This window comes from Amblyraja radiata, chromosome 21 (assembly GCF_010909765.2).
Source record: "Amblyraja radiata isolate CabotCenter1 chromosome 21, sAmbRad1.1.pri, whole genome shotgun sequence".
Lineage (NCBI taxonomy): Eukaryota > Metazoa > Chordata > Chondrichthyes > Rajiformes > Rajidae > Amblyraja > Amblyraja radiata.
This window is the reverse complement of record NC_045976.1, coordinates 1,992,418-2,020,296: the sequence shown is the minus strand read 5'-3', so window position 1 is coordinate 2,020,296 and position 27,879 is coordinate 1,992,418. Positions and strand designations below refer to the sequence as shown.

At 50.1% G+C, this 27,879-nt stretch overlaps 1 protein-coding gene across 1 annotated transcript in view; it reads left to right on the top strand.

Annotated features, from left to right (window-relative positions):
* Positions 1 to 27,879, top strand: part of LOC116984950 (dynein heavy chain 3, axonemal-like) — a 344,183-nt gene that overhangs the window by 138,059 nt on the left and 178,245 nt on the right. Inside the window, exons 27-29 of the mRNA XM_033039311.1 lie at positions 827 to 979; positions 12,609 to 12,750; positions 23,034 to 23,232. Coding sequence (XP_032895202.1) covers positions 827 to 979; positions 12,609 to 12,750; positions 23,034 to 23,232 — 494 coding nt within the window. The remainder of the gene's footprint in view (positions 1 to 826; positions 980 to 12,608; positions 12,751 to 23,033; positions 23,233 to 27,879) is intronic.

Sequence of the window (27,879 nt, the reverse complement as noted above, 5' to 3'; positions counted from 1 at the left end):
TGACGGTGATCAAGCTTCAGTTATCCTATTCTTTGTACAGTCTTTACCTGTCTAACATGGGCAGGACCTACATAGTGAATGGTAGGGCTCTGGGAGTGTTGTAGAGTGGAGGGATCTAGGAATACAGGTGCTTGTTTCTGTGAAGGTGGAGTTGCAGATAGATAAGGTGGTCAAAAAGGCTTTTGGCACTTTGGCCTTCATCAGTCAGAGTATTGAGTATAGAAGTTGGGAGGTCATTTTGCAATTATATATGTGAGGCCGCATTTAGAATATTGTGTTCAGTACTGGACACCATGTTATAGGAAAGATGTTGTCCAGTTGCAAAGGATACAGAGAAGATTTAAGAGGATGTTGCCAGAGCTATAGGGAGAGGTTGAGTAGGCTGGGAGCGCAGGAGGATGAGGGATGATCTTATAGAGGTGTATAAAATCATGAGAGGAATAGATCTGGTAGATGCACAGAGTTTCTTTGAAATCGAGGACCAGAGGACATAGGTTCAATGTGAGGGGAAAGGTTTAATAGGAAACTGAGGGGTAACTTGTTCACACAAAGGGTGTTGGGTGTATGGAACAGGCTGCCATCGTTGAGGTAGTTGAGGCTGGGACTATCTCAATGTTTAAGAAATATTTAGACAAGTACATGAATAGGACAGGTTTAGAGAGATATGGGCCAAATGCAGGCAGGTGGGACTAGTGTAGATGGGACATGTTGGCTGCTATGGGCAAGTTGGGCCAGTTTCCATGCTATGTCTCTAGGCCTCCAGACTCACCTGAGGAAGTCATCAACGTCTGGCACCTGCGCTCACCGTTATTTCCTTCCTCCGTAGGTTGAAAAGATGATGAAGTGGTCGCTGGGCAAAGTGATGCTGCAGGCCATTGCTGCGTATCCGGAGGCATCACGAGAGGAGTGGGTGCTGAGCTGGCCCGGCCAGATCGTCCTGTCCTGTAGCATCATGTACTGGACTGCAGCTGTCTCACAGGTGGGTAAGGAGTTACTTATGAACAAGCCCTGTGGGGTGTAGAAATGACCCCTGGCCCTCATCATGTGGATACGGTTGTACACTGTGGACGGCTTGATTGTAATCATGTATTGTCTTTCTGCTGACTGGTTAGCATGCAGCAAAAGCTTTTCACTGTACCTCGCTACACATGACAATAAAGTAAACTGAAACACAATGGTACACTTTCAGGGACAAGGGTCTCCTTCCCTTCTGTTTAGTTTAGAGATACATGTGTGATGTTTCAGGTCGAGACCCTTCTTCAGACTCGCAACCTGAAACATCACCCATTCCTTCTCTCCAGAGATGCTGCCTGTCCCGCTGAGATACTCCAGCTTTTTGTGTCTATCTTCAGTTTAAACCAGCATCTGCAGTTCTTTACTAAACTAAACTATTATCTGATTTGATGGGGTAGAAGGCAACACAGGGCTTCTCATTGTATCTCGGTACAGATAACAATGATGAAGCCAAACCTAAGACCCATAACCACGGACAGTGCAAGAGTCACGGCATGCACAATGCTGCAGAAACTGACTCCAAATCCAGTCTGTTACAATGTCCAGGGTCCGCAATCTCCCCTGACAGCAGTGAAATAGACCTCCACTATCCTTGGGCTATCCCTGCTCCCCACAGGAATGTCACCGGTCATCCCATCTCCAAGGTACGGGTCCTTTTCAGAATGGCAGCCAGTGACAAGTAGGGTGCCACAAGGCTTGGTGCTGGGACCCCAGTTTTTTACAATATATATTAACGATTTAGACGAGGGAATTAAATGTGACATCTCCAAGTTTGCGGATGACACAAAGCTGTGTGGCAGTGTGAGCTGCGAGGAGGATGCTATGAGGCTGCAGGGTGACTTGGACAGGTTGGGTGAGTGGGCAGATGCATTTCAGATGCAGTATAATGTGGATAAATATGAGGTTATTGGCTTTGGTGGCTAGAACAGGAAGGCAGATTATTAACTGAATGGTGCCAGATTAGGAAAAGGGGAGGTGCAACGAGACCTGGGTGTCCTTGTACATCAGTCACTGAAAGTAAGCATGCAGGTACAGCAGGCAGTGAAGAAAGCTAATGGCTTGTTGGTCTTCATAACAAGAGGAATTGGGTTTAGGAGCAAGGAGGTCCTTCTGCAGTTGTACAGGGCCCTGGTGAGACCAGGGCCCTGGTGAGACCAGGGCCCTGGTGAGACCAGGGCCCTGGTGAGACCAGGGCCCTGGTGAGACCAGGGCCCTGGTGAGACCAGGGCCCTGTACAGGAATTTAGGATGAGAGGGAATCTAATGGAAACATATAAAATTCTTAAGGGATTGGACAGGCTAGATGCAGCAAAAATGTTCCCGATGTTGGGGGAGTCCAGAACCAGGGGTTACAGTTTAAGAATAAGGGGAAGGCCGTTTAGGACTGAGATGAGGAAAACAAATTTCAACCAGAGTGTTGTGAATCTGTGGAATTCTCTACCACAGCAGGCAGTGGAGGCCAATTCACTGGATGTTTTCAAGAGAGGGTTCGATTTACCTCTTTGGGCTAACGGAATCAAGGGATATGGGGAAAAAGCAGGAATGTCGGTACTGATTTTGGATGATCATATTGAATGGTGGTGCTGGCTCAAAGAGCCGAATGGCCAACTCCTGCACCTATTTTCCATGTTTCAATGTTCTACCTCATTGAAATGTACAGAATAATCAGAGTGGTTATGGAGAGGATATTTCCTCAAGTGGGAGAGTCTAGGACTAGAAGTCATATCCTCAGAATTAGAGGACGTTCTTTTAGGAAGGAGATGAGGAGAAATTTCTTTAGTCAGAGGGTGGTGAATTGGTGGAATTCGGTGCCACAGACGGCTGTGGAGGCCACAAGTCAGTGGATGTTTTTAAGGCAGAGATAGATAGATTCTTGATTTGTACGGGTGTCAGGGGTTATGGGGAGAAGGCAGGAGAATGGGGTTAGGAGGGAGAGATAGATCAGCCATGATTGAATGGCAGAGTAGACTTGATGGGCCGATTTCCTATCAGTTTTGATCTTATGAGGTGTAAGTGTGGAACATTTCCCAGCGATGTATTGGTCATCCAAAGCGGGACAATTCTCCAATCTCTTAAATTTCTGGGGACATGAGAATGAAGATGTTGGAACTATGAGCAAAATACAAAGCGCTGGAAGTACTCTGCGGACCACTCAGCATCTGTGGGTGCAATAGACAGACAATGTTTCGAGTCAGGCTGCTAAAGTCCCAAATGATGCAAGGTGCTGACCAGAAATATCACTGAAGATAGACACAAAGTGCTAGAGTAACTCAGCGGGTCAGGCAGTATCTCTGGGGATCATCTGGACCTTTCTGTCCTAGGCCTCCTCCACTGTCAGAGTGAGGCCCAATGCAAATTAGAGGAAAGCATCTCATATTTCGCTTGGGCGGCTTACACCCCAGCGGTATGAATATTGATTTCTCTAACTTCAAGTACAGTAACCCTTGCATCCACTCTCTCTCCGTCCCTCCCCCACCCTAATCATCGTACTAGTTTCACTGTCTGTTTCACTCATTGTCACCTATCCCACAGCCAACAATGGACCATTGTGGGCTCTACCATTCATTGATCATCATTGCTTTTTACATATCTTTCATTTATTTGTACCATCTACATCTCTAGTTTTCCTCTCCCCTGATTCTCAGTCTGAAGAAGGGTCTCGACCTGAAAAATCACCTATTCCTTTTTCTCCAGAGATGCTGCCTGACCCACTGAGTTACTCCATCATTTTTGTGTCTGTCTTGTGGAAATATCACCGGTCCATTCCCTCCCCAGATGCTACTGGATCCGCTGAATGATTTTAGTTTAGTTTAGTTTTGATCAGTTTGATACAATGATACAATTTATTTGTTCTCATTTGAACCTCATTGAGGTTCAAAACAAAATTGGTTTCTGCAGTCATACACACAAGTAGAAGAACCAAGACACAACACAATTTACACAAACATCTATCACAGCGAATCTCCTCCTCACTGTGATGGAAGGCAAAGTCTTATCTCTCCCCTGCACTCCTCATTCTCCTCCCGATGTCAGAATCAAAGCCCCCGGCGGGCGATGGTAAATAAGTCCCGTGGCCATTAAAGCCGCGCCGGGCGATGAAAGGCCACGCTCCGGGTCTTGATGTTGAAGCCCCCGGCGGGTGCTAGCAAGTCTCGCGGCCATTTAAAGCCACGCCGAGCGATGTGAGGCCCCGCTCCAGGTACTTTTTAATCCCGCAACTCGGGCGGGAGAAGTCGCCGTTGCGGAAGCCCTGAAAAGCGGTCTCCCACCAGGGACCCGCGGGCTCCCGGTGTCACTGTCCACCAGACCTGCGGTTGGAGCCTCCGAATCTCAGGGGTCGGGTCGCAGTAGCGCGCCACCACCGCTCCTCCCGCTCCGAACTCGGCCAGCTGCGCGATGGTAAGTGGCGCGACTCCGTGACTGGAGCCCCAGGTCGTTCCGGTTGGAGGCCGCTCCACGGTGCTAGGCCCCAACGACAACGGAGACCCGACAGTGAAAAGGTCGGGTCCTCCGTACAGGGAAAAGATTTTAAAAGTTTCCCACCCCCCCGCCCCCCCCACACACATACCCAGTTAAAAAAAACACTATAAACTACACTCAAACGAGACAACAACAAAAAAAAGACAGACGGACTGCAGAGGCCGCTGCGCCGTGAGTCTCGCCGCCCACCCGATTTAGAGGTACAGTGTGGAAACATGCCCTTGGACCCACCGAGTATGTGCTAACCAGCGACACTAAATCCTCCAGCACTTTGTGTTTTTCCTGTAAATTTCTGCCCATTCCCAATCTTCAATCAAACAGTTCTCAACAGTACAATCAGAGGACAATGAGTCACCGGTCACCTGTTCACTGGTACCTGGTTTGAGTTTCCTGGACGCATGCATCAACACACCTCATCACTGCCTTGGCCCTGACAAGGGGCAATGGGGCTGATCCCCATAGATGAGGGGAGGCCAAATGCCTTTGTCATCCAGGCAGCATTCAAGCAAGCCCAGCATCAAGGAACCCTGATAAAGCTGGTGAATGGACAGAGGTAGAAAGCATTTTATCAGGATGCATCACAGGTTAGTTTGGGAACAGCTCCATCCAAACCGCAATGAATTACGGCGAATTGTGGACGCAGCCCAGACCATCACACAAACCAACCTCCCTTCCTTTGACTCCATTTACACCTCACGCTGCCTTGGCAAGGCCAGCAGCATAATCAAGGACGAGTTGCACCCTCGTCTCCCTTCTCCCATCAGGCACGAGGTATACGCGTGTGAAAATGCACATCTCCGGATTCACACTGTGTGTTGCTGGGAACATTGTTGGGAAGTGCAGCCATCCTACTGGAGTGTGGAGTGGCCCAGCCGTCCTTGTCCAGCACCTGAGACTTGGGCCACCATGTTACAGAGAGAGCTGAGATTTTAGACATACAGCGCGCAAACAGGCCCTTCGGCCCACCGAGTCCGTGCCGACCCCGCACACTGACATTATCCCACAAACAAGGGACAATTGACAATTATTACCGAAACCAATTAACCTATAAACCTGTATGTCTTTGGAGTGCGGGAGGAAACCGGAGCCCCCAAAGAAAACCCACGTGGTCACGAGGAGAACGTGCAAGCTCCATACAGACAGCATCCATAGTCAGGATGGAACCCAGGTCTCTGGCGCTGAGAGGCAGCAACTCTACCGCTGCGTCCCGTCTAAGTCGATGGAGAATGAAGGAATTTCCCCCAATCCCTACCCTCTCACCTACATATACACACAGGTGGACAGATGCATACAACCCCAGACACACACGCACACTGACATATGCACACTAAGTTACACACACACTTTATTGTGTGTCCTGAGGCCCAGTAAAAAGCTTCTACTTCCGTGCCAACCAGTCAGCAAAAAGACTATACTGTGGCGCCATCTGGTGGTTTGGCCAGATAGATCGAACCCTCGTTAGTAGAACTGGAACGGGCACGTGACTGCGTTTGGCGGGAGGATGATGTCATGAGTCACGGATGTGCCCAACTGCATGGACTCAGTGAGTGCTCACTCTCAGCGCCCAAGTGTCTGACTCTAACAATAAAGATCACGTGTGTCTCGCCATAATACATGATTACAATCGAGTTGTCCACAGTGTACAGATACATGATGAAGGGAATAACATCTAGTGCAAGATAAAATCCAGTAAAGTCCGATCAAAAATAAGCCGAGAATCTCCAATGAGATAGATAGCAGTTCAGCACTGGTTGTGGTAGGATGGTTCAGGTGCCCGATAACAGCTGGGAAGAAACTGTCCCTGAATCTGGAGGTGTGCGTTTTGCCTGTTAGGAGAGGGGAGAAGAGGGAATGGCAAGGGTGCGACTGGTCCTTGATGATGCTGCTGGCCTTGCTGAGGCAGTGTGAGGTGTAAACTGAGAGAATGGAATGGAGGTACACAAAATTGCTGGAGAAACTCAGCGGGTGCAGCAGCATCTATCGAGCGAAGGAAATAGGCGACGTTTCGGGCCAAAATCCTTCTTCAGACTGATGGGGGGTGGGGGGGGAGAAGGGAGGAAAAGGGGAGGAGGAGGAGCCCGAGGGCGGGCGGATGGGAGGGTGGGAGGAGACAGCTAGAGGGTTGAGGAAGAGGAGGAGACAGCAAGGACTAGCAAAATTGGGAGAATTCAATGTTAATGCCATCCGGACACAAGGTCCCCAGACGGAATATAAGGTGCTGTTCCTCCAATTTCCGCTGTTGCTCACTCTGGCAATGGAGGAGACCCAGGACAGAGAGGTCGGATTGGGAATGGGAGGGGGAGTTGAAATGCTGAGCCACCGGGAGGTCAGGTTGGTTATTGCGGACTGAGCGGAGGTGTTCGGCGAAACGATCGCCCAACCTCCGCTTGGTCTCCCCGATGTAAATCAGCTGACATCTAGAGCAGCGGATGCAGTAGATGAGGTTGGAGGAGATACAGGTGAACCTTTGTCGCACCTGGAACGACTGCTTGGGTCCTTGAATGGAGTCGAGGGGGGAGGTGAAGGGACAGGTGTTGCATTTCTTGCGGTTGCAACGGAAAGTGCCCGGGGACGGGGTGGTGCGGGAGGGAAGGGAAGAATTGACGAGGGAGTTGCGGAGGGAGCGGTCTTTGCGGAAGGCAGACATGGGGGGAGATGGGAAGCTGTGGCGAGTGGTAGGGTCACGTTGGAGGTGGCGGAAATGGCGGAGGATTATGTGTTGTATTTGCCGGCTGGTGGAGTGAAAGGTGAGGACCAGAGGGACTCTGCCCTTGTTGCGAGTGCGGGGATGGGGAGAGAGAGCAGTGTTACAGGGTATGGGTGAGACCCTGGTGTGAGCTTCATCTATGGTGGCAGAGGGGAATCCCCGTACCCTGAAGAACGAGGACATTTCCGATGCCCTGGTATGGAATGTCTCATCCTGGGAACAGATGCGGCGTAGGCGGAGGAATTGGGAGTAGGGGATGGAGTCTTTACAGGGGGCAGGGTGGGAAGACGTGTAGTCCAGATAGCCATGTGAGTCAGTGGGTTTGTAATGTATGTCGGTCAGGAGTCTGTCCCCTGCGATGGAGATGGTGAGGTCGGGAAGTGTCGGAAATCGTCCAGGTGTATTGGAGTGCCGGATGGAAGTTGGTGGTGAAGTGGATGAAGTCAGTCAGTGGTGTGTAGGTGCAGGAAGTGGCCCCAAAGCAGTCGTCAATGTAACGGAGGTAGAGGTCGGGGATGGGGCCCTGGTACGTCTCGAACAAGGATTGTTCAACGTACCCGACAAAGAGGCAGGCGTAGCTGGGGCCCATGCGTGTGCCCATAGCTACGCCTTGTGTTTGGAGGAAATGGGAGGAGTCAAATGTAAAGTTGTTGAGGGTGAGGACCAACTCCGCTAAGCGGAGGAGAGTGTCAATGGCTGGGTATAGGTTGCTCCTCTGGTCGAGGAAGAACCGGAGGGCTCCGAGGCCATCCTGGTGGGGGATGGAGGTGTAGAGTGACCGGACATCCATGGTGAAGATGAGGGGGTGAGGGCCCAGAGAGTGGAATGCGTGGAGGCTGCGGAGAGTGTCTGAGGCGTCCAGAACATAGGTGGGGAGGGATTTGACCAAGGGGGATAGGATGGAGTCAAGGTATGTGGAGATGTGTTCGGTGGGGCACGAACACGCAGAGACAATGGGTCTGCCGGGAGAGCCGGGTTTGTGGATTTTGGGGAGAAGGTAAAAACGGGCCGTGCGGGGCTGGGGAACGATGAGGTTGGAAGCTTGGTCGGGCAGGGCGTGGGAATTGATGAAGTCGGTGATGGTGCTAGAAATGGTGGCCTGGTGCTCGTCAGTGGGGTCATGGTCCAAGGGTAAGTAGGAGGAGGTGTCCGAGAGTTGGCGCGTGGCCTCAGCTTTGTAGAGATCGACGCACCAGACTACCACGGCACCTCCCTTGTCGGCTGGTTTGATGACCCAATCTGGGTTATTGTGGAGGTTGGTTTGTGTTTAAGAAGGAACTGCAGATGCTGGAAAATCGAAGGTGCACAAAAAAGCTGGAGAAACTCAGCGGGTGCAGCAGCATCTATGGAGCGAAGGAAATAGGCAACGGTTCAGGCCGAAACCCTTCTTCAGACTGATCGGGGGTGGGGGGGGCGGGGACAAGAAAGGAAAAAGGAGGAGGAGCCCGAAGGCGGGGGGATGGGATGAGACAGCAGGGGGACTGAGGAAGGGGAGGAGATAGCAACGGCCAACAAAATTGGGAGAATTCGATGTTCATGCCCGCAGGATGCAGACTCCCCAAACGGAATATGAGGTGCTGTTCCTCCAATTTCCGGTGCTGCTCGCTGTGGCCATGGAGGAGACCCAGGACAGAGAGGTCGGAGACGGAGTGGGAGAGGGAGTTGAAGTGCTGAGCCACCGGGAGGTCAGCTTGGTTATTGCGGACCGAGTGGAGGTGTTCGGCGAAACGATCGCCCAACCTCCACTTGGTCTCACCGATAGAGATCTGCTGACATCTAGAGCAGCGGATGCAATAGATGAGGTTGGAGGAGATGCAGGTAAACCTCTGTCGCATCTGGAACGACTGCTTGGGTCCTTGAACGGAGTCGAGGGGGGAGGTAAAGGGACAAGTGTTGTATCTCTTGCAGTTGCAAGGGAAAGTGCCCGGGGAGGGGGTGGTACGAGAGGGAAGGGAAGAATTGACAAGGGAGTTATGGAGGGAGCGGTCTTTGCGGAAGGCAGATATGGGGGGAGATGGGAAGATGTGACGAGTGGTGGGGTCACGTTGGAGGTGGCGAAACTGACGGAGGATTACTTTTTGTATGTGACGGCTGTGGGGTGAAAGGTGAGGACTAGGGGGACTCTACCCTTGTTGCGAGTGGGGGGATGGGGAGAGAGAGCAGTGTTGTGGGGTATGGAATAGATCCTGGTGCGAGCCTCATCTATGGTGGAGGAGGGGAACCCCCGTTCCCTGAATAATGAGGACATTTCAGATGTCCTGGTGTGGAACGCCTCATCCGTGGAGCAGGTGCGGCGTAGACGGAGGAATTGGGAGTAGGGGATGGAGTCTTTACAGGAAGCAGGGTGGGAAAAAGTGTAGTCCAGATAGCCATGGGAGTCAGTGGGTTTATAGTGGATGTCGGTCAGAAGTCTATCACCTGCAATGGAGATAGTGAGGTCAAGGAATGGTAGGGAAGTGTCGGAAATGGTCCAGGTGTATTTGAGTGCCGGATGGAAGTTAGTGGTGAAGTGGATGAAGTCAGTCAGTTGTGTGTAGGTGCAGGAGGTGGCACCAAAGCAGTCGTCGATGTAGCGAAGGTAGAGGTCGGGGATGGGGCCCTGGTACGTCTCGAACAAGGATTGTTCAACGTACCCGACAAAGAGGCAGGCGTAGCTGGGGCCCATGCGTGTGCCCATAGCTACGCCTTGTGTTTGGAGGAAATGGGAGGAGTCGAACGTGAAGTTAGAGGGTAAGGACCAGCTCCTCTAGGCGGAGGAGAGTGTCAGTGGCTGGGTATAGGTTGCTTCTCTGGTCGAGGAAGAACCGGAGGGCTTTGAGACCATCCTGGTGGGGGATGGAGGTGTAGAGTGACTGGACGTTCATGGTGAAGATGAGGGGGTGAGGGCCTAGAGAATGGAATGCGCGGAGACGACGGAGAGTGTCTGAGGTGTCTTGAACATAGGTAGGGAGAGATTTAACCAAGGGGGATAGGATGGAGTCAAGGTATTTGGAAATGAGTTCGGTGGGGCACGAACAGGCAGAGACAATGGGTCTTCTGGGACAGTCAGGTTTGTGGATTTTAGGGAGAAGGTAAAATCGGGCCGTGCGGGGCTGGGGAACGATGGGGTAGGTCAGGTAGGGCATTGGAGTTGATGAAGTCGGTGATGGTGCTGGAGATGGTGGCCTGGTGCTCGTCAGTGGGGTCATGATCCAGGGGTAAGTAGGAGGAGGTGTCGGAGAGTTGGCGCGTGGCCTCAGCTTTGTAGAGATCGGCGTGCCAGACTACCACAGCACCTCCCTTGTTGGCGGGTTTGATAACCCAATCTGGGTTGTTGCGGAGTGAGTCGATGGCAGAACGTTCAGGGGGGAGAGATTGGAGTGAGACAGGAGAGTGGAGAAGTAGAGGCGGTTGATGTCGCGACGGCAGTTATTGATGAAGAGTTCTAAAGCCGGAAATTGGCCACGAGGGTGGTTCCACGAGGAGGGGGTGCATTGGAGATGGGAAAAGGGGTCATCAGTGGGGGGCGAGGACTCCTTCCCGTGGAAGTGCGCTGTGAGGCGGAGGCGACGGTAGAAGAGCTCCAAGTCGTGGTGGGCGCGGAACTCATTGAGGTGGGGACGGAGGGGGACAAAGGTAAGACCTCTGCTGAGGACAGACCGTCCGGTGGGGTAGAGGGGGGGGGCGGGCGGGATGGTGAACACCCGGCAGGGATGGGGGTTGGGGCCGGAGGAAGGCAGGTGGGTAGACTGGGGACGAGGCAATGTGTGGTGGGGAAGTGATGTGTGGTGGGGTGGTGGTGGATGGTGGGCGGTCAGGAGGTGGGGGGGTGAGAGGGCTGTGGTGTGGGTGGGGAAGAGCAGGGGTCACATAGTTAGAGGGGGTTGGGGAAGACTCAGTGGAACTGCCACTGAGGTAGACCAGGCTGGGTCGACTGGCACTAGGACCCAGTGGAGTCAAACCCAGGAGAGTGGGAGTGAGCAGCGTGGAGGCTTCAGGCCCAGTGGAGAGTCCAGGCTCCAGGTAAGGCGACGGCTGTGGGTTGTTGGAGGGGGGTGGAGTGGCGCGGGTCAAGGGACCCGATGGCAGGAGTTGATGGGCGGTTGAGTCGGGGTCCGCGGGCGATGTGTGGGAGGTCCCGGTGGGCGGATGGTCGGCGGCGCGGCTCGGCTCGGCCAGCCCGGGAAGGCGACGAGATGGGTCGGGTGCGGTGCGGCGGCCATGCTGGGGGAGCCCCGGTCCAGCGGTGATGCCCGGTAGGTCGGGTCCAGCGGCGTTATTGGGCGGGCCCATTGCGACGGCGAAGTTCAGTGGGCCCGGTCCGGCGGCGATGCTGGGCGGGCCCAGTGGGACGGCGACGTTGGGTGGGCCAGGTTGGTTTGTGTGATGACCTGGGCTGCGGTCTTGGATGGAGCTGTTCCCAAACCAAGCTGTGATGCATCCTGATAAAATGCTTTGTATGGTGCATCTGTAGATGTTGGTGAGAGTTGTAGGGGACATGCCAAACTCTCTAAGCCTTCTGAGGAAGTAGAGGCGTTGGTGTGCCTTCTTGGTCGTTGCTTCAATATGGGTGGTCCGGGAGAAGTTGTTGGTGATATTTAATCTCAGGAACGTGAAGTTTTCAACCATCTGTACTTCAGCACCACCAATGCAAACTGGGGTGTGTGTACCGCTTCACTTCCTCAAGTCGGTCACTATATCCTTGGTCTAGCTGACATTTAGAGAAAGGCTGTTGTCTCGACACCAGGACACGAGGTTCCCGATCCCCTTCCTGTGCTCCTAACGTGCGAGGCAGAGTAAAGGTCCCCAGTAAATTGCCAGTGCTCACCTGCCGGTGGTGCCATGATGATATTTTATTGTCACTTGTACCGAGCTGGGTAAAGTGAAACTCTGTAACTGTAAACAAAGTACACAGAACAATCGCCACAAAGGTTCCGACAGTAACCAAAAATACTCCCCCCCCCCCCCCCAACCCCACACCAGGTCCCCCTTAGTTCCGCAATCCCCCCCCCCCACACACAACAGCAGTCCCTCTCGGATACGAGGCCTGTCCATCTCGGCACCACCGTGAGACCGACCTTGGCCCAACTCCACCCTGGGCCCGTCTGAACCCCGAGCCCGAGGCTCCCAGCATGGCCTGACCCCGATCCAGGCTCCTAACCCACGTCATCCTCAACCTGACCCCAGGACTCAGGCCCAACCCGACCCCAGGACTCAGACACAACCCAACCCGAGTACCTCGACCCAACCAGACCCCAGGACTCAGACCCAACCCGACCTGACGCGATCTCCAGGAACTGCGGGCTGGAACGGCGTGGATTCCCCGCAGGCCCTGTGCGAGGCTCAAAGCCTTTAGATGGCTGCTTGTGCAGCAACGGGTGTGAAGAGGAAGATGACTGTAACCCATCTCAGCCTTGTTCTCCTTCCAGGCCATCACCCAGCAGGAAGGGCTGAAGGTGTTCCTGGACAAAAGCAATGAACAGATTGAAGATATCGTCACCCTGGTGCGGGGCAAGCTGACCAAAATGGCTCGAATAACTCTGGCCGCTCTCATCACCATCGATGTCCACGGTGGGTGAAGTCTTTCCTTTGTTGAATTACACCGCCCTCATTGATGGCTAATGCCTCAATCACTCACCTCAGTGGGAACAGATGGACAAAGCCGTGGTTCCATTAGTGCTCCCACTTCCAGCACACTTCCCCGCTAACTGTGGCATTGCACATGAAAATGTTTAAGTAACATTTGGACGGGAACATGGACAGAACAGGTTTAGAGGGATATGAGCCAAACACAGCCAGGTGAGACTAGTGTAGCTGGGACATTGTTGGCCGGTGTGGGCAAGTAGGGCTGAAGGGCCTGTTTCCACACTGTATCATTCTATGATTCTATGACTATGACTTCAATGAGTTGTGCTGCTAATGATCTCCAACTGATAATGCGTGTAAGAAACAATCTTCATGAAATCTTTCATAATTTCTTATTGGCAGGAGCAGAATTAAACCATTCGGCCCATCATGGCTGATCTATCTCTCCCTCCTAACCCCATTCTCCTACCTTCTCCCCATAACACCTGACACCCCCTTCTCATAACTATTTTGTTTAGCTTAGCTTCGAGAGATACAGCGCGGAAATAGGCCCTTCGGCCCAATGAGTCCGCGCTGTCCAGCGATCCCCGCACACTAACACTATCATAGAAACATAGAAAATAGGTGCAGGAGTAGGCCATTCGGCCCTTCAAGCCTGCACCGCCATTCAATATGATCATGGCTGATCATCCAATTCAGTATCCTGTACCTGCCTTCTCTCCATACCCCCTGATCCCTTTAGCCACAAGGGCCACATCTAACTCCTTCTTAAATATAGCCAATGAACTGGCCTCAACTACCTTCTGTGGCAGAAAATTCCAGAGATTCACCACTCTCTGTGTGAAAAATGTTTTTCTCATCTCGGTCCTAAAAGATTTCCCCCTTATCTTTAAACTGTGACCCCTTGTTCTGGACTTCTCCAACATCGGGAACAATCTTCCTGCATCTAGCTTGTCCAACCCCTTAAGAATTTTGTAAGTTTCTATAAGATCCCCCCTCAATCTTCTAAATTCTAGCGAGTACAAGCCGAGTCTATCTAGTCTTTCTTCATATGAAAGTCCTGACATCCCAGGAATCCTGGCGAGGTTCCCAACGCGGGCGGCACTGACCTCAACATCGCGGAGTCCTGGGACCCTTTGCCGGGGGTCGCCAGCGTGAATCTCCGCCCAGCACGGCCTGTGGACATCGGCAACCGCGGATTCCAGTGGAAGGTGGCCGATTCAGAGGTCCGGACCGCTGAGGATGTTCTCCCGTTCGACGTCAGGGTTCCGTCATTCCCGGCGAGAGGGCCCGTAGCCCGATGTTATTTTTTGTATGACTGTAAGGGAAAGAGAATTTAATTGTCTCTTAATTGAAGACAATGACAATGACAATAAATTAAATCAAATCAAATCAAAACACTAGCACATTCAAAGCGTTATCTGGAGCATCTTTGGAGAAAAGGAATAGGTGACGTTTCGGGTCAAGACCCTTCTTCCACCTGTCACACACAGACAGTGTGAAGAAGGGTCTCGACCCAAAATGTCACCTATTCCTTTTCTCCAGAGAAGCTGCCTGACCCGCTGTTACTCCAGCTTTTTGTGTCTCTATACTTTGAGCTACTCAACCCTTCTCCATAGCCTTACACATTTATTTTCACCAATTCCCTCCCACAAAGACGATGATGAAACTTTATTGTTTCATGTACTGTACCTACGAACCTACGCACAGTGAAATCTGTGTTTTACATACAATCCAGTACAATCATAGTATATATCATCGAACAATACAAAGGCACATCTACTGTAGTGTAACAGTGTATGGTATGATGCTCCATTTGTCACAAGGGAAACTCATTGTTGTACCCGGTTCAGTACAAGCATCACTCTACACAACCAGGTAGATACATTTTACATAAGCATCACAGAGACAGTCCAAGTGTGTAGCAGTAGAAACTGAGACAGTAAACAGAGCCGCCAGTTTGGAGCCATTTTCAAGTCCCCGTTGTAGAGTCACAGAGTGAAACAGTGTGGAAACAGGCGCTTCGGCCCAACTCGCCCACTCTGGCCAACAATGTCCCAGCTACACTAGTCCCACCTGCCTGTGTTTGGTCCATATCCCTCCAAACCTGTCCTATCCATGTACCTGTGTAAATGCTCTTTAAACATTGCGATAGTCCCTGCCTCAACTACCTCCTCCGGCAGCTCGCTCCATACACCCACCACCATTGTGTGAAAAGGTTACGCCTCAGGTTCCTATTAAATCTTTCCCCCTTCACCTTAAACATATGGTCCTCGATTCCCCTACTCTGGGAGAGAGACTCTGTCCCTCTACCCGATCTATTCCTCTCATGATTTTGTACACCTCTATGAGATCTCCCCTCATCCTCCTGCGCTCCAAGGAATAGTCCCAGCCTGCTCAACCTCTCCCTATAGCTCAGTCCCTCGAGTCCTGGCAACATCCTCGTAAATCTTCGCTGCACCATTTCCAGCTTAACAACATCTTTCCCATAACATGGTGTCCAGAACAAAACGCAATGCTGTAAATGCGGCCTCACCAACGTCTTGTATAACTGCAGCTTCATGTCCTTGTAACTCTGGTCCCTCATCTCACGGACCATTGTCATAAACCATTTCTGAGTCCTCCTTCATGCCCTCGGCTTCGTTTCATAGTGAAGCAACTAAAATGAAACACAATACTCCTGTTGGGGGTAGTCCAGAATTTCAGCGTCACTTGCCCACTTTTATACACCAAGTCCCTGCTGATCAAGCCTGGAATAGTGTTGTTAATATAAATAATTAATAATCTGTATCACTCATTATCACCTTCTCCACAGCCAACAATGGACCATTGTGGGCTCCACCTTTCCTTGATCATCGGTGCTGGCTTTGATCTGTCCTTTTGCATAACTTTCCTTCATTTGTTCTTTGTACCTTTCTATATCTCTCGTTTCCCCTTTTCCCCGGACTCTGTCTGGACTTGAAACGTCACCTATTCCTTTTCTCCAGAGATGCTGCCTGAGCTGCTGAGTCACTCCATACTTTGTGTCCCCACATCCTTTATTTTCTGTCATCTCTCTTCATTCTTCCCACCGCAGTGCGTCAGCCTGTTTATACCTTGCTGTAATCTATCTCTGGCCTATCCACAGGTAGCGATGATTCCCAGATATGTCTCATCTGCACATTCAGATATTATAGCTTTCACAGTCTGGGTCATGAATGAAGGCATAGTGGGAGATGAGTATTAGTCCACAGACTCTGCAGGGCAGTCTAGTCGGTCCCATTCCCTGCTCCGTCTGCAATCCTCATGTCTCATCAATCTGTTACAGGCAGGAAACTCCACGCTCAGCAAACCCTCTTCTCTTCTCTTTACCTTTTGCTCAGAACTCTAAGCCTGTGCCCCTTGTCTGGGCAAGTTCTACAATTGGGCCCATCTGCCCATCAAGCCTACTCCGTCATTCAACCAACCAGTCAACGGAAAGACAATATATCATTACAATCCAGCCATCCACCACGTACACATACATGATAAAGGGAATTACGTGAATGATATTTAGTGCAAGATAAAGTCCAGTCACGAACAAGCAAAGATAGTCCGAGAGTCTCCACTGAGGCAGATGGGAGCTCAGGACGGCTCTCTGAGTGTGCTAGGATGATTCAGTTGCCTGATAACTGGGAAGAAATTGTTCCTGAATCTGGAGATGTGCGTTTTCACACTTCTGTGCCCTTTACCTGATGGGAGAGGGGAGAAGAGGGAGTGGCCAGGGTGCGACTGGTCCTTGATTATGCTGCTGGTGTAAATGGAGTCAATGGAAGGGAGGCTGGTTTGTGTGATGGTCTGGGCTGAGTCCACAATTCTCTGCCATTTCTTGCGGTCTCGGATGGAGCAGTTCCCAAACTGCTGTGATGCATCCCGATAAAATGCTTTCTACCGCGCATCTGTAGAAGTTGGTGAGAGTTGTTGGGGACATGCCGAACTGTAGAAACAAGGAACTGCAGATGCTGTTTTACACAAAACAACACAGAATGTTGGAGTAACTCAGCGGGTCAGGCAGCGTCTCTGGAGTACATGGATGGGTGACATTATGTGTCAGACGGTTGTGCACTGCTTTGTGTTGACCCTATGTGCGTGACTGTGCTGCTGCTGCAGTAAACTGTGTTGGCACGTTATTTTAATGCACGTCTCTGCACTTGTGCATGCTGCAAGGCGGGTGAATGGGCAATGGGGTGTGTGCAGCATAGTGAGTTCACAGCTGGCAGTGGAATACGCTTCTGCTGCTGACAGCTAGTGTCTCAAGCTCCACTGTTTACCATTGCCGGAACTGACTTTAACAAGGTGGTTGTGCCTCACCATGTAGAGGAGCAGAGATAGTAACTGAAGAAGGGTCTCGACCCGAAACGCCACCTGCTCCTTCTCTCCAGAGATGCCGTCTGACCCGTTACTCTAGCTTTTTGTGTCTATCTTCAGTGTAAACCTGCATCTGTAGTTCCTTCCTACACATGTAGGAGCAGTGGTGGAGTTACTGCCTTACTGCGCCAGAGACCAGGGTCACTGTAAGGCCGCAACTCCACCTCTGCGTCAGGTTCGTCATGGACAATGTGGGCCGAAGGGCTTTATGCTGTGTTCCATGTTCTATCACAGATTCCCCAGATGAGGAAGATGTTTGATGGTATTAGTTGTCCCTGTGGTGTTTGAGCAATGCTGTGAAACAACATTTCACCCACAGCCAGTCTTGAGGATTTAGAAAGGTGATCCCTAACAAATAGGAGGAGAAGCAATGATTCACTGATCCAATACTTTATTGTCCCACGCACCTTGGTGCAGTGAAATACAACTGACATCTATTATAAATCCACTGACTCCCACAACTATCTCGACTACACTACTTCCCACCCTGCTTCCTGTAAAGACTCCATCCCCTACTCCCAATTCCTCCGTCTACGCCGCATCTGCTCCCAGGATGAGGTGTTCCATACCAGGAGATCTGAGATGTCCTCATTCTTTAGGGAACGGGGGTTACCCTCTTCCATTATAGATAAGGCTCTGACTCGGGTCTCCTTGATATCCCGCAACTCCGCTCTTGCTTCCCCTCCCCCCATTCGTGACATTTTCCTCACCTTTCATCCCATCAGCCGTCGCATACAACCCATAATCCTCTGACATTTCCGCCACCTCCAACGGGATCCCACCACTAGTCACATCTTCCCACCTCCACCACTTCCCGCCTTCTACAGAGACCGTTCCCTCCGAAATTCCCTAGTTATGCTGCTGGCCTTGCCGAGGCAGCGTGAGGTGTAAATGGCATCAATGGAAGGGAGGCTGGTTTGTGTGATGGTCTGTGACTGTGTCACAGTTTGCAGCTGGATTTTAGAAGTTTACAGCTGGATGACGTCACCATCCACAGCTGGACTGTGGTGCTGTTTACAGCTGGATTTTGCCAAGTTTACAGCTGGAATGTTTATTGTGCGCGACATAGAATTTCTAGTACAAAATATTTAATTTATCTGACAGGACCATTGCAGATTTTAAAATGGGAATGTCATTTAGCTGGGCACAATATGCTTTATTTCTTTAAGGCACCAATATATATCTTGACATAGCTTGGAACCATTTCCACATCTTGCAATATTCCACCTGTCACATGCACAGCCTCCAGTCCACCCTCAGTTTTGATTGCAACGAACGGATCTAATCATCAATGAACGATTGTGTGAAAACTTAATCCGCCACTTTCATTCAGCTGGAAACTGTGTAGCCATGGCAACGTCTCAGAGTCAGACTGCTGGTGAATAGTGTCCCGGCATCATTTGTGTTCAAAATAGAAACTAGAACCTCACGGCCATTTTCAATTAATCCGATTAATTAATACTGGTTAAAATGCAATACAATAGCAAGTAATTAATTCTGTAGATATAACAAATTAGCATTGAATAAAAGTAATCAAACTCTTTAGACTTTAGACAATCAGCATATGGGTTTAGAGGGGCTGTGCAGGAAGGAACTGCAGATGCTGGTTTACACCAAAGATAGACACAAAACACATAACCTTTCATGCTTTTTGTGCCCTTACATATCCCTAGTTTCCCTCATCCTGGACTCTCAGTCAGAAGAAGGGACTCGACCCGAAACGTCACCCATTCCTTCTCTCCAGAGATGCTGCCTGTCCCGCATTAGTCCTGCAGAGATGCTGGGTTAGTCCTACATTATGTGAGGGGTATGGGCCAAAGACTGACATCTTTCAAATGTTTCATCCTTGTCAGTGCTGCCATTGTTGAGGGTGAAGGGTGTTTAGTTTAGTGTAGTTTGGAGATACAGCGCGGAAACAGGCCCTTCAGCCCACCGAGTCCGTGCCAACCAACGATCTCCGCACACACGGGGGACAAGTTACAATTTTAACAACCAATTAACCAACAAACCTGCACGCCTTTGGAGTGTGGGAGGAAACCGGATCCCCCGGAGAAAACCCACGTGGTCACGGGGAGAAAGTACAAACTGCGTACAGGTATCTGGGTCTCTGGCGCTGTAAGGCAGCAACACTACCACTGCACCACCCTGCCGCCCTTATTTGAAGCCTTTGTTATATTCGTTGTTGAAAGAATGAATGGGTGAACGGGTTAGCAGAATTGAAATGGTGAATGAAGTGGAAGTGTCTTTGTACGGAGTGAGGCCTGCAGATACCAGGCATGTCAGCAAGCTTGGACAGGGGAGTGGTCGTCATGACGGCAGACTCACCTTTGACCTTGGCGTGGAAAATGGATGGTCACAGATGGACTCAACACCCCTCACTCCTCTGCCCTGGCCTTCAGCCCTGCGGCTGCTGGGTGGTCAAGGTGGAATGGAGGTAGACAGAGAGTAGGGGGAGTCATGACTGGGGGAGAGAGAGGGCTGAAGGATAAATATTTGCAGCACACTAGATGGGCTTTGTACACTTGGTGGTACTGGCGATTCAGTTGGAAGTGTGTTTAGTCTAATTTAGAGATACAGCACGGAAACAGGCCCTTCGGCCCACCGAGTCTGCACCGACCATCGATCAACGCACAATCCTACTATCCTACACACACTAGGAACAATTTACAATTTTTACTGAAGCCAATTAACCTATAAACCTGCACATCTTTGGAGTGTGGCAGGAAACTGGAGATCCCGGAGAAACCCCACGCAGGTCACGGGGAGAACGTGCAAACTACATACAATCAGGATCGAACCCAGGTCTCTGGCGCTGTTAGGTTGCAACTCCACCAATGCGCCACCTTGTGGACAGGAATCAGGAATCTGCTTGATCACAGAAGCTCAGGTAGGCTCGATGTGCCAATTTGTGACCAGGGTTTTTGCCATCATCTGCCCACAATGACGGGCAATCACTGGCGTAAGCTCTTGTAATCCTGGAAGTCAGTGAAGGTGATGGAACGGCCACAGGGTCACACGGCACCCAGCGACAAGGCTGGCGTCAGGCACAGCCGACAACAGCCGAGGCCACAGCTCTAGTTTATTGTCACTTGTAACGAGGTACAGTGAAAAACTTGTGTTGCGTGCTAACCAGTCAGCGGAAAGACAATACATGATTACAAAACACCACGCACAGTGTCCAGATACATGATGAAGGGAATAGCATTGAGTGCAAGATTTCAGGGCTTTGACAGCAGGGATAGATGGGAAATGCTGGATTGACATCAGTTCACCAGTGTCGCAGAGGAGATGAGAGCGCACCCTAGTGGAGGATTAGAGAATTACTGACGGCGACCTCTGGATTCAAATTGACGTCATCAGCACAGTTTAGTTTAGAGATACAGCCTGGAAACAGGCCCTTCGGCCCACCAAGCCCATGCCGACCAGCAATCCCCGCACACTTCTTCTTGTGTATGCCGTGCACAGCCTAAAGTTGTAGGACAACTTGCTCTATTTGATCTTATTTGATTGTGCACGCCGGGTTGAATGCATTTGTCGAAACAGGGCGGACCACATGAGGGTTGCAATCCCCCGCCACACACTAACACTATCCTACACACCAGGGACAATTTTACACTTGAGAGACCAGGCATAGCCTTGGCGATCGCTTCGCCGAACAATAGACAATAGGTGCAGGAGTAGGCCATTTGGCCCTTCGAGCCAGCACCGCCATTCAATGTGATCATGGCTGATCATTCCCAATCAGTACCCCGTTCCTGCCTTCTCCTCATATCCCCAGACTGCTATTTTTAGCTCTCTCTTGAAAGCATCCAGAGAACCTGCCTCCACTGCCCTCTGAGGCAGAGAACACCTCCGCTCGGTCCGCAATAACCAACCTGATCTCCCGGTGGCTCAGCACTTCAACTCCCCCTCCTGTTCAGAATCTGACCTTTCTGTCCCAAGCCTCCTCCATGGCCAGAGTGAGGACCACTGGAAATTGGAGGAGCAGCACCTCATATTTCGCTTGGGCAGTTTATACCCCAGCAACATGAACATTGACTTCTCCAATTTTAGGTACCCCTCCTCCCCTTCTCACACACACTAGCACTATCCCACACACACTAGCACTATCCCACACACACTAGCACTATCCCACACACACTAGCACTATCCCACACACACTAGCACTATCCCACACACACTAGCACTATCCCACACACACTAGCACTATCCCACACACACTAGCACTATCCCACACACATTAGCACTATCCCCGCACACTAGCACTATCCTACACACACTAGCACTATCCTACACACGCTAGCACTATCCTACATACAATAGCACCATCCTACACACACTAGCACTATCCTACACACACTACCACTATCTTACACACGCTAGCACTATCCCACACACACTAGCACTATCACACACACACTAGCACTATCCCACACACACTAGCACTATCCCACACACACTAGCACTATCCCACACACACTAGCACTATCCCACACACACTAGCACTGTCCTACACACACTAGCACTATCCTACACACACTAGGGACAATTTACATTTATACCAAGCCAATTAACCTACAAGCCTGTACGTCTTTGGAATGTGGGGGAAACTGGAGCACCCGGAGAAATCCCACGTGGTCATTGGGAAACTCCATACCTGTAGTCAGGATCGAACCTGGGGATTCTGGCGATGTGTGGCAGCAATTCCTCTGCTGCACCACCGTGCCACATGGGTTAAGGTTGGGTTGAGGAGCGTGGAGCAGTCAACACCTCACCCTGTCCCTGAGTTCCTGTAGCCGGCCTCGTGTGTGGTTGGATCCACCGTGCCATGGGTACATGGTACCAGCAGCTGCCATGGGAAGGTGGCATCACTCTGCCAAGCCTCAACCCCTCCATGGCTCTGGCAGCTACTTCCTCTGGCAGCTCCTTCCCTATTCCCACACCCTCTGTGCTTCTTTTGGGTGGCACGGTGGAGCAGAGGTAGAGTTGTTGCCTTACAGCAGCAGAGATCGAGGTTCCATCCTGACTGTGGGCACTGTCTGTACGCAGTTTGTACGTTCTCCCCATGACCGCGTGGGTTTTCCCCAGGTGCTCCAGTTTCCTCCCACACTCCAAAGATGTACAGGTTTGCAGGCTAATTGACTTTGGTTAAATTGTAGAGGGTCCCAAGTGTTCAGGAACACGTCCAGGTTCAGGAACAGCTTCTTCCCTACAGCCATCAGGCTATTAAACACTACAACCTCAAATAAGCTCTGAACTACAATAGGCTTGAGGATATTGGTTTTGTATTTTACACTAGTATTGCTTTTGTATGTGTGTATGTACATATATGAAAATGCATGTATATATGTATGTGTATATGTATGTGTGTATATATGCACACATATACACACACATACACACACATATATACACACACATATGAGACATAAATGTAGATATATACACAAAGTGCAAATGTATAGATATATATATAAATATATATATGTGTGTTCATGTATATATGTGTATACAGGCACACACATTTACACACACACACACATATGTATGTATGTATATGTGTATATATATGTATATGTGCACACATACCCACACACACACACACACACATACCCACACACACATACACACACATACACACATACACACACACACACATACCCACACACACATACACACATACACACACACACACACATATATATATATACATACACACTCAACTTATTTTTCTCGTTTATGATATTGTTTACAGTGTACTATGTTTACATATTCTGCTTGTGCTGCTGCAAGTAACAATGCCATTGTTGTGTTCTGTCTGGGACATCTGACAATGAAACACTCTTGAGATTGAACAAAGGCATTTCCATTCTCCTTGCTAGCCCGTGATGTCGTGGCAAAGTTGAACGACCTTGGCATCATCAGCACAACTGACTTTAATTGGATCGCTCAGCTACGTTACTATTGGGAAGAGAAGAAAATAGTGGTGAGGATGATCACAACCACCGTGCCTTACGGCTATGAATACCTGGGGAACACTGGAAGACTTGTCATCACACCACTCACTGACAGGTGCTACAGGTGAGCAGCAACTTGCTGTCCTTACATGTGTCACTCAGCTACTTCCCCAAAGCCTCCTCTCTCATTATCTGTATTCTTTTTCATTCAATCTTCTGTTTAAAAATGACAATGAACATGAATAACATCCCAGTTACCAGACACTTTAACTCCCACTCCCATAATGACCATTCTGTCAACGACATCTACTGTAGCGACTGTTCCAGGTGTGGACTCCTATATATGGCGAGACCAAACACAGACTGGGCGATCATTGCGCTGAAAACCTTTGCTCAGTCCGCCTAGGCTCCGTGATCTCCCGGTTGACAAACATTTTAACTCCCCCTCCCATTCCCACACTGACCTTTCTGTCCTGGGCCTCCTCCACTGTCAGAGTGAGGTCAAACACAAATTGGAGGAACAGCACCTCATATTTTGCTTGGACAGCTTACACCCCAATGACATGAATGTTGACTTATGTACCTGTCGTCCTGTTGAATTCCTTTGTCCGTATCACTCGTTATCACCTTCCCCACAGCCAACAATGGACCATTGTGGGCTCCACATTTCCTTGATCATCGTTCTTTCTGCATATCTTCATTTGTCCTAAGTACCATTTATTTCTATCGTTCCCCGTTCCCCTGACTCTCAGTCTGAAGAAGGATCACAACCCAAAATGTCACCTATTCCTTTTCTCCAGAGATGCTGTCTGACCTGCTGAGTTACTCCTGCTTTTTGTGTCAGTCTTCGGTTTAACCAGCATCTGCAGTTCCTCCTTACACATGAAATAAGGCAGATTATCTTCTTTGATTCGGTACTGACGAGCTTTCAAAGATATCACAAAGGTTTATATTTCACCAACGTTTGTAGAGTCATACTGCATGGAAACAAACTCATTCACACCAACCAAGAATCCCCATCTAACCAAGTCCCATTTGCCCGTGTTTGTCAAGTCAAGTCAAGTTTAGTTGTCACATACACATACGAGATGTGCAGTGAAATGAAAGTGGCAATGCTCGCGGACTTTTGTGCAAAAGACAAACAACCAAACAAACTATAAACACAATCATAACACACATATTCTTTTACATAATAAATAATGGAAGGAAAAACGTTCAGTAGAGTTAGTCCCTGGTGAGATAGGCGTTTACAGTCCGAATGGCCTCTGGGAAGAAACTCCTTCTCAACCTCTCCGTTCTCACCGCATGGCAACGGAGGCGTTTGCCTGACCGTAGCAGCTGGAACAGTCCGTTGCAGGGGCGGAAGGGGTCTCTCATGATATTGTTGGCTCTGGAGTTGCACCTCCTGATGTATAGTTCCTGCAGGGGGGCAAGTGAAGTTCCCATAGTGCGTTCGGCCGAACGCACTACTCTCTGCAGAGCCTTCTTGTCCTTGGCAGAGCAATTCCCAAACCAGATGGTAATGTTCCCGGACAAGATGCTGCGTAGAAGCACTGGAGGATCCTCGGAGACATTCTGAATTTCCTCAATTGCCTGAGGTAAAGGCGCTGCCTTGCCTTACTCACGAGTGCTGAGGCGTGTGATGCCCATGTCATATCCTCGGAGATGTGGACTGCCAGATATTTAAAACAGTTCACCCTATCCACAGGATCCCCATTTATCCTCAATGGAGTGTACGTCCTCGGATGATGTGCCCTCCTAAAGTCCATGATCAGCTCCTTCTTTTTTTTGATGTTATCCTGGCACCAGAGTGTATTAGTTTAGTTTAGTTTAGTTTAGAGATACTGCACAGAAACAGTCCCATCGTCCCACCATGTCTGCGCCAACTAGCAATCCCCGTACACCAACACTATCCTACACACTAAGACAATTTACAATTTTAGCCAAAGCCCAATTGACCTACTAACTTTGGAGTTTGGGAGGAAACCGGAGCTCCCGGAGAAAACCCACGCAGATCACAGGAAGAACGCACAAACTCCGTACAGATAGCACCCGCAATCAAGATCGACCTGGGTCTCTGGCGCTGTGAGGCAACAAATCTACCGTGCCGCTCTGTACCCTTTAAACTTTTTCTCTCCTTGTACCAGTCCAAATATCAGTCCAAGGATTTTCAGAAAGCCTTTGATAAGGTGCCACATGTGAGGAAGATGAGATCCCATAGTATTAAAGGGCAGATACCAGCATGGATAGCAGGATGGCTGGATGGCAGAAGACAAAGAGTGGCAATAAAGGGGCTTTTTCTGATTGGCTGCCAGTGACTAGTGGAGTTCCGCAGGGGTCGGTGCTGGGGCCGCTACGCTTCACGTTGTATGTTAATGATTTGGATCAGGGGATTGAAGGCTTTGTAGCCAAGTTTGTGGATGATACAAAAATAGGTGGAGGGGCAGGTAGTGTAGAGAAAGCAGGGACTCTGCAGAAGGACTTGGACAGGTTGGGAGAGTGGGCAGAGAAGTGGCAGATGGAATATAGTGTAGCAAAGTGTGGACTCAGGAATAAAGGCGTACACTATTCTCTCAATGGGGAGAGAATCCAGAAATTGGAGGTGCAAAGGGACTTGGATGCAGGATACTGGTGCAGGATTCCCAAAAAGTTAACTTGCAAGTTGAATTTGTAGTAAAGAAAGAAAACTCAATGCCAGCATTTATTTCAAGAGGGCTTGTATACAAAAACCGGGATGTAATGCTGAGGCTCTGTAAGGTGCTGGAGAGGCCACATTTGGAATATTGTGAGCAATTTTGTGTTCCATATCTGAGGAAGGATGTGCTGGCTCTGGAGAGGGTTCGGAGGAGATTTACAAGAATGATCCCAGGAGTGAGTGGGTTAACAAATGATGAGCGTTTTTTCGGCACGGGGCCTGTACTCGCTGGAGTTTAGAAGAATGAGGGGGGACCTCATTGAAATATTGAAGGGCTTGGATAGAGTGGATGTGGAGAGGATGTTTCCACTAGTGGGAGAGTCTAGGGCTAGAGGTCATCACCTCAGAATTAAAGGTTGTTCCTTTAGGAAGGAGATGAGGAGGAATTTCTTCAGCCAAACAGTGCTGAATCTGTAGAAACCAAGTCGGTGGATATTTTTAAGGCAGAGAAAGATAGATTCTTTCGTACGGGTGCCAGAGGCAAAGGGCCGAAGGCAGGAGAGTGGGTTTAGGAGGGAGAGATAGATCAGCCAGGATTGAATGGCGTAGACTTGATGGGCCAAATGGCCTAATTCTACTCCTATCACTTATGACCTTATGTGTAAGAAAGAACTGCAGATGCTGGTTTAAATCGAAGGTCGACACAAAATGCTGGAGTAACTCAGCGGGTGAGGCAGCATCTCTGGAGAGAAGGAATGGGCGATGTTTCGGGTCGAGACCCTTCTTCAGACTGATGTCAGGGGAGGGGGCGGGACAAAGATAGAATATAGGTGGAGACAGTAAGACTAGTGGGATGAACTGGGAAGGGGATGGAGAGAGAAAGCAAGGGCTACCTGAAGTTAGAGAAGTCAATGTTCATACCGCTGGGGTGTAAACTACCCAAGCAAAATATGAGTTCCTCCAATTCGCGCTGGGCCTCACTGATAATGGAGGAGGCCCAGGACAGAAAGATCAGATTGGGAATGGGAGGGGGAGTTGAAGTACTGAGCAATCGGTAGATCAGGTTGGTTACGACGGACTGAGCGGAGGCTTTCAGCAAAACGATCGCCGGGCCTCCTCTTGGTCTCACCTTATGATCTTATGATCTATTATACCGTGATTCCAACTGACTCAACTATGACATTGTGGCGATTACCGAGACGTGGCTGCAGGAGGATCGGGCCTGGGAACTTAATATTCAGGGTTATACATCCTATAGAAAGGACAGGCAGGTGGGCAGAGGAAGGGGGGGTAGCTCTGCTGGTGAGGGATGGAATTCAGTCCCTTGTGAGGGAAGACATAGGGACTGACGAGGTAGAGTCACTGTGGATTGAGTTGAGGAATTGTAAAGGCAAGAAGACACTAATTGGTGTTATCTACAGACCCCCAAATAGTAGCCCGGATGTAGGGTGTAAGTTGCAGCAGGAATTAAAACTGGCATGTAACAAAGGTAATGCCACTGTGGTGATGGGGGATTTCAATATGCAGATACACTGGGAAAATCAGGTTGGTTCAGGACCCCAAGAAAGAGAGTTTGTAGAGTGCCTCCGAGATGGATTCTTAGAGCAGCTTGTAATGGAGCCGACCAGAGAAAAGGCAATTCTGGATTTAATGTTGTCCAATGAACCAAATTTGATAAGAGAACTCGAGGTAAAGAAACCGCTTGGAGGTAGTAATCAAGAAGGAACTGCAGATGCTGGAAGATCGACGGTACACAAAAATGCTGGAGAAACTCAGCGGGTGCAGCAGCATCTATGGAGCGAAGGAAATAGGCGACGTTTCGGGCCGAAACCCTTCTTCAGACTGATGGGGGGTGGGGGGGGAGAAGGAAGGAAAAAGGGAGGAGGAGGAGCCCGAGGGCGGGGGGATGGGAGGAGACAGCTCGAGGGTTAAGGAAGGGGAGGAGACAGCAAGGGCTAGCAAAATTGGGAGAATTCAACGTTCATGCCATCCGGACGCAAGCAACCCAGGCGGAATATGAGGTGCTGTTCCTCCAATTTCCGGTGTTGCTCACTCTGGCAATGGAGGAAACTCAGGACAGAGAGGTCGGATTGGCAATGGGAGGGGGAGTTGAAGTGCTGAGCCACCGGGAGTTCA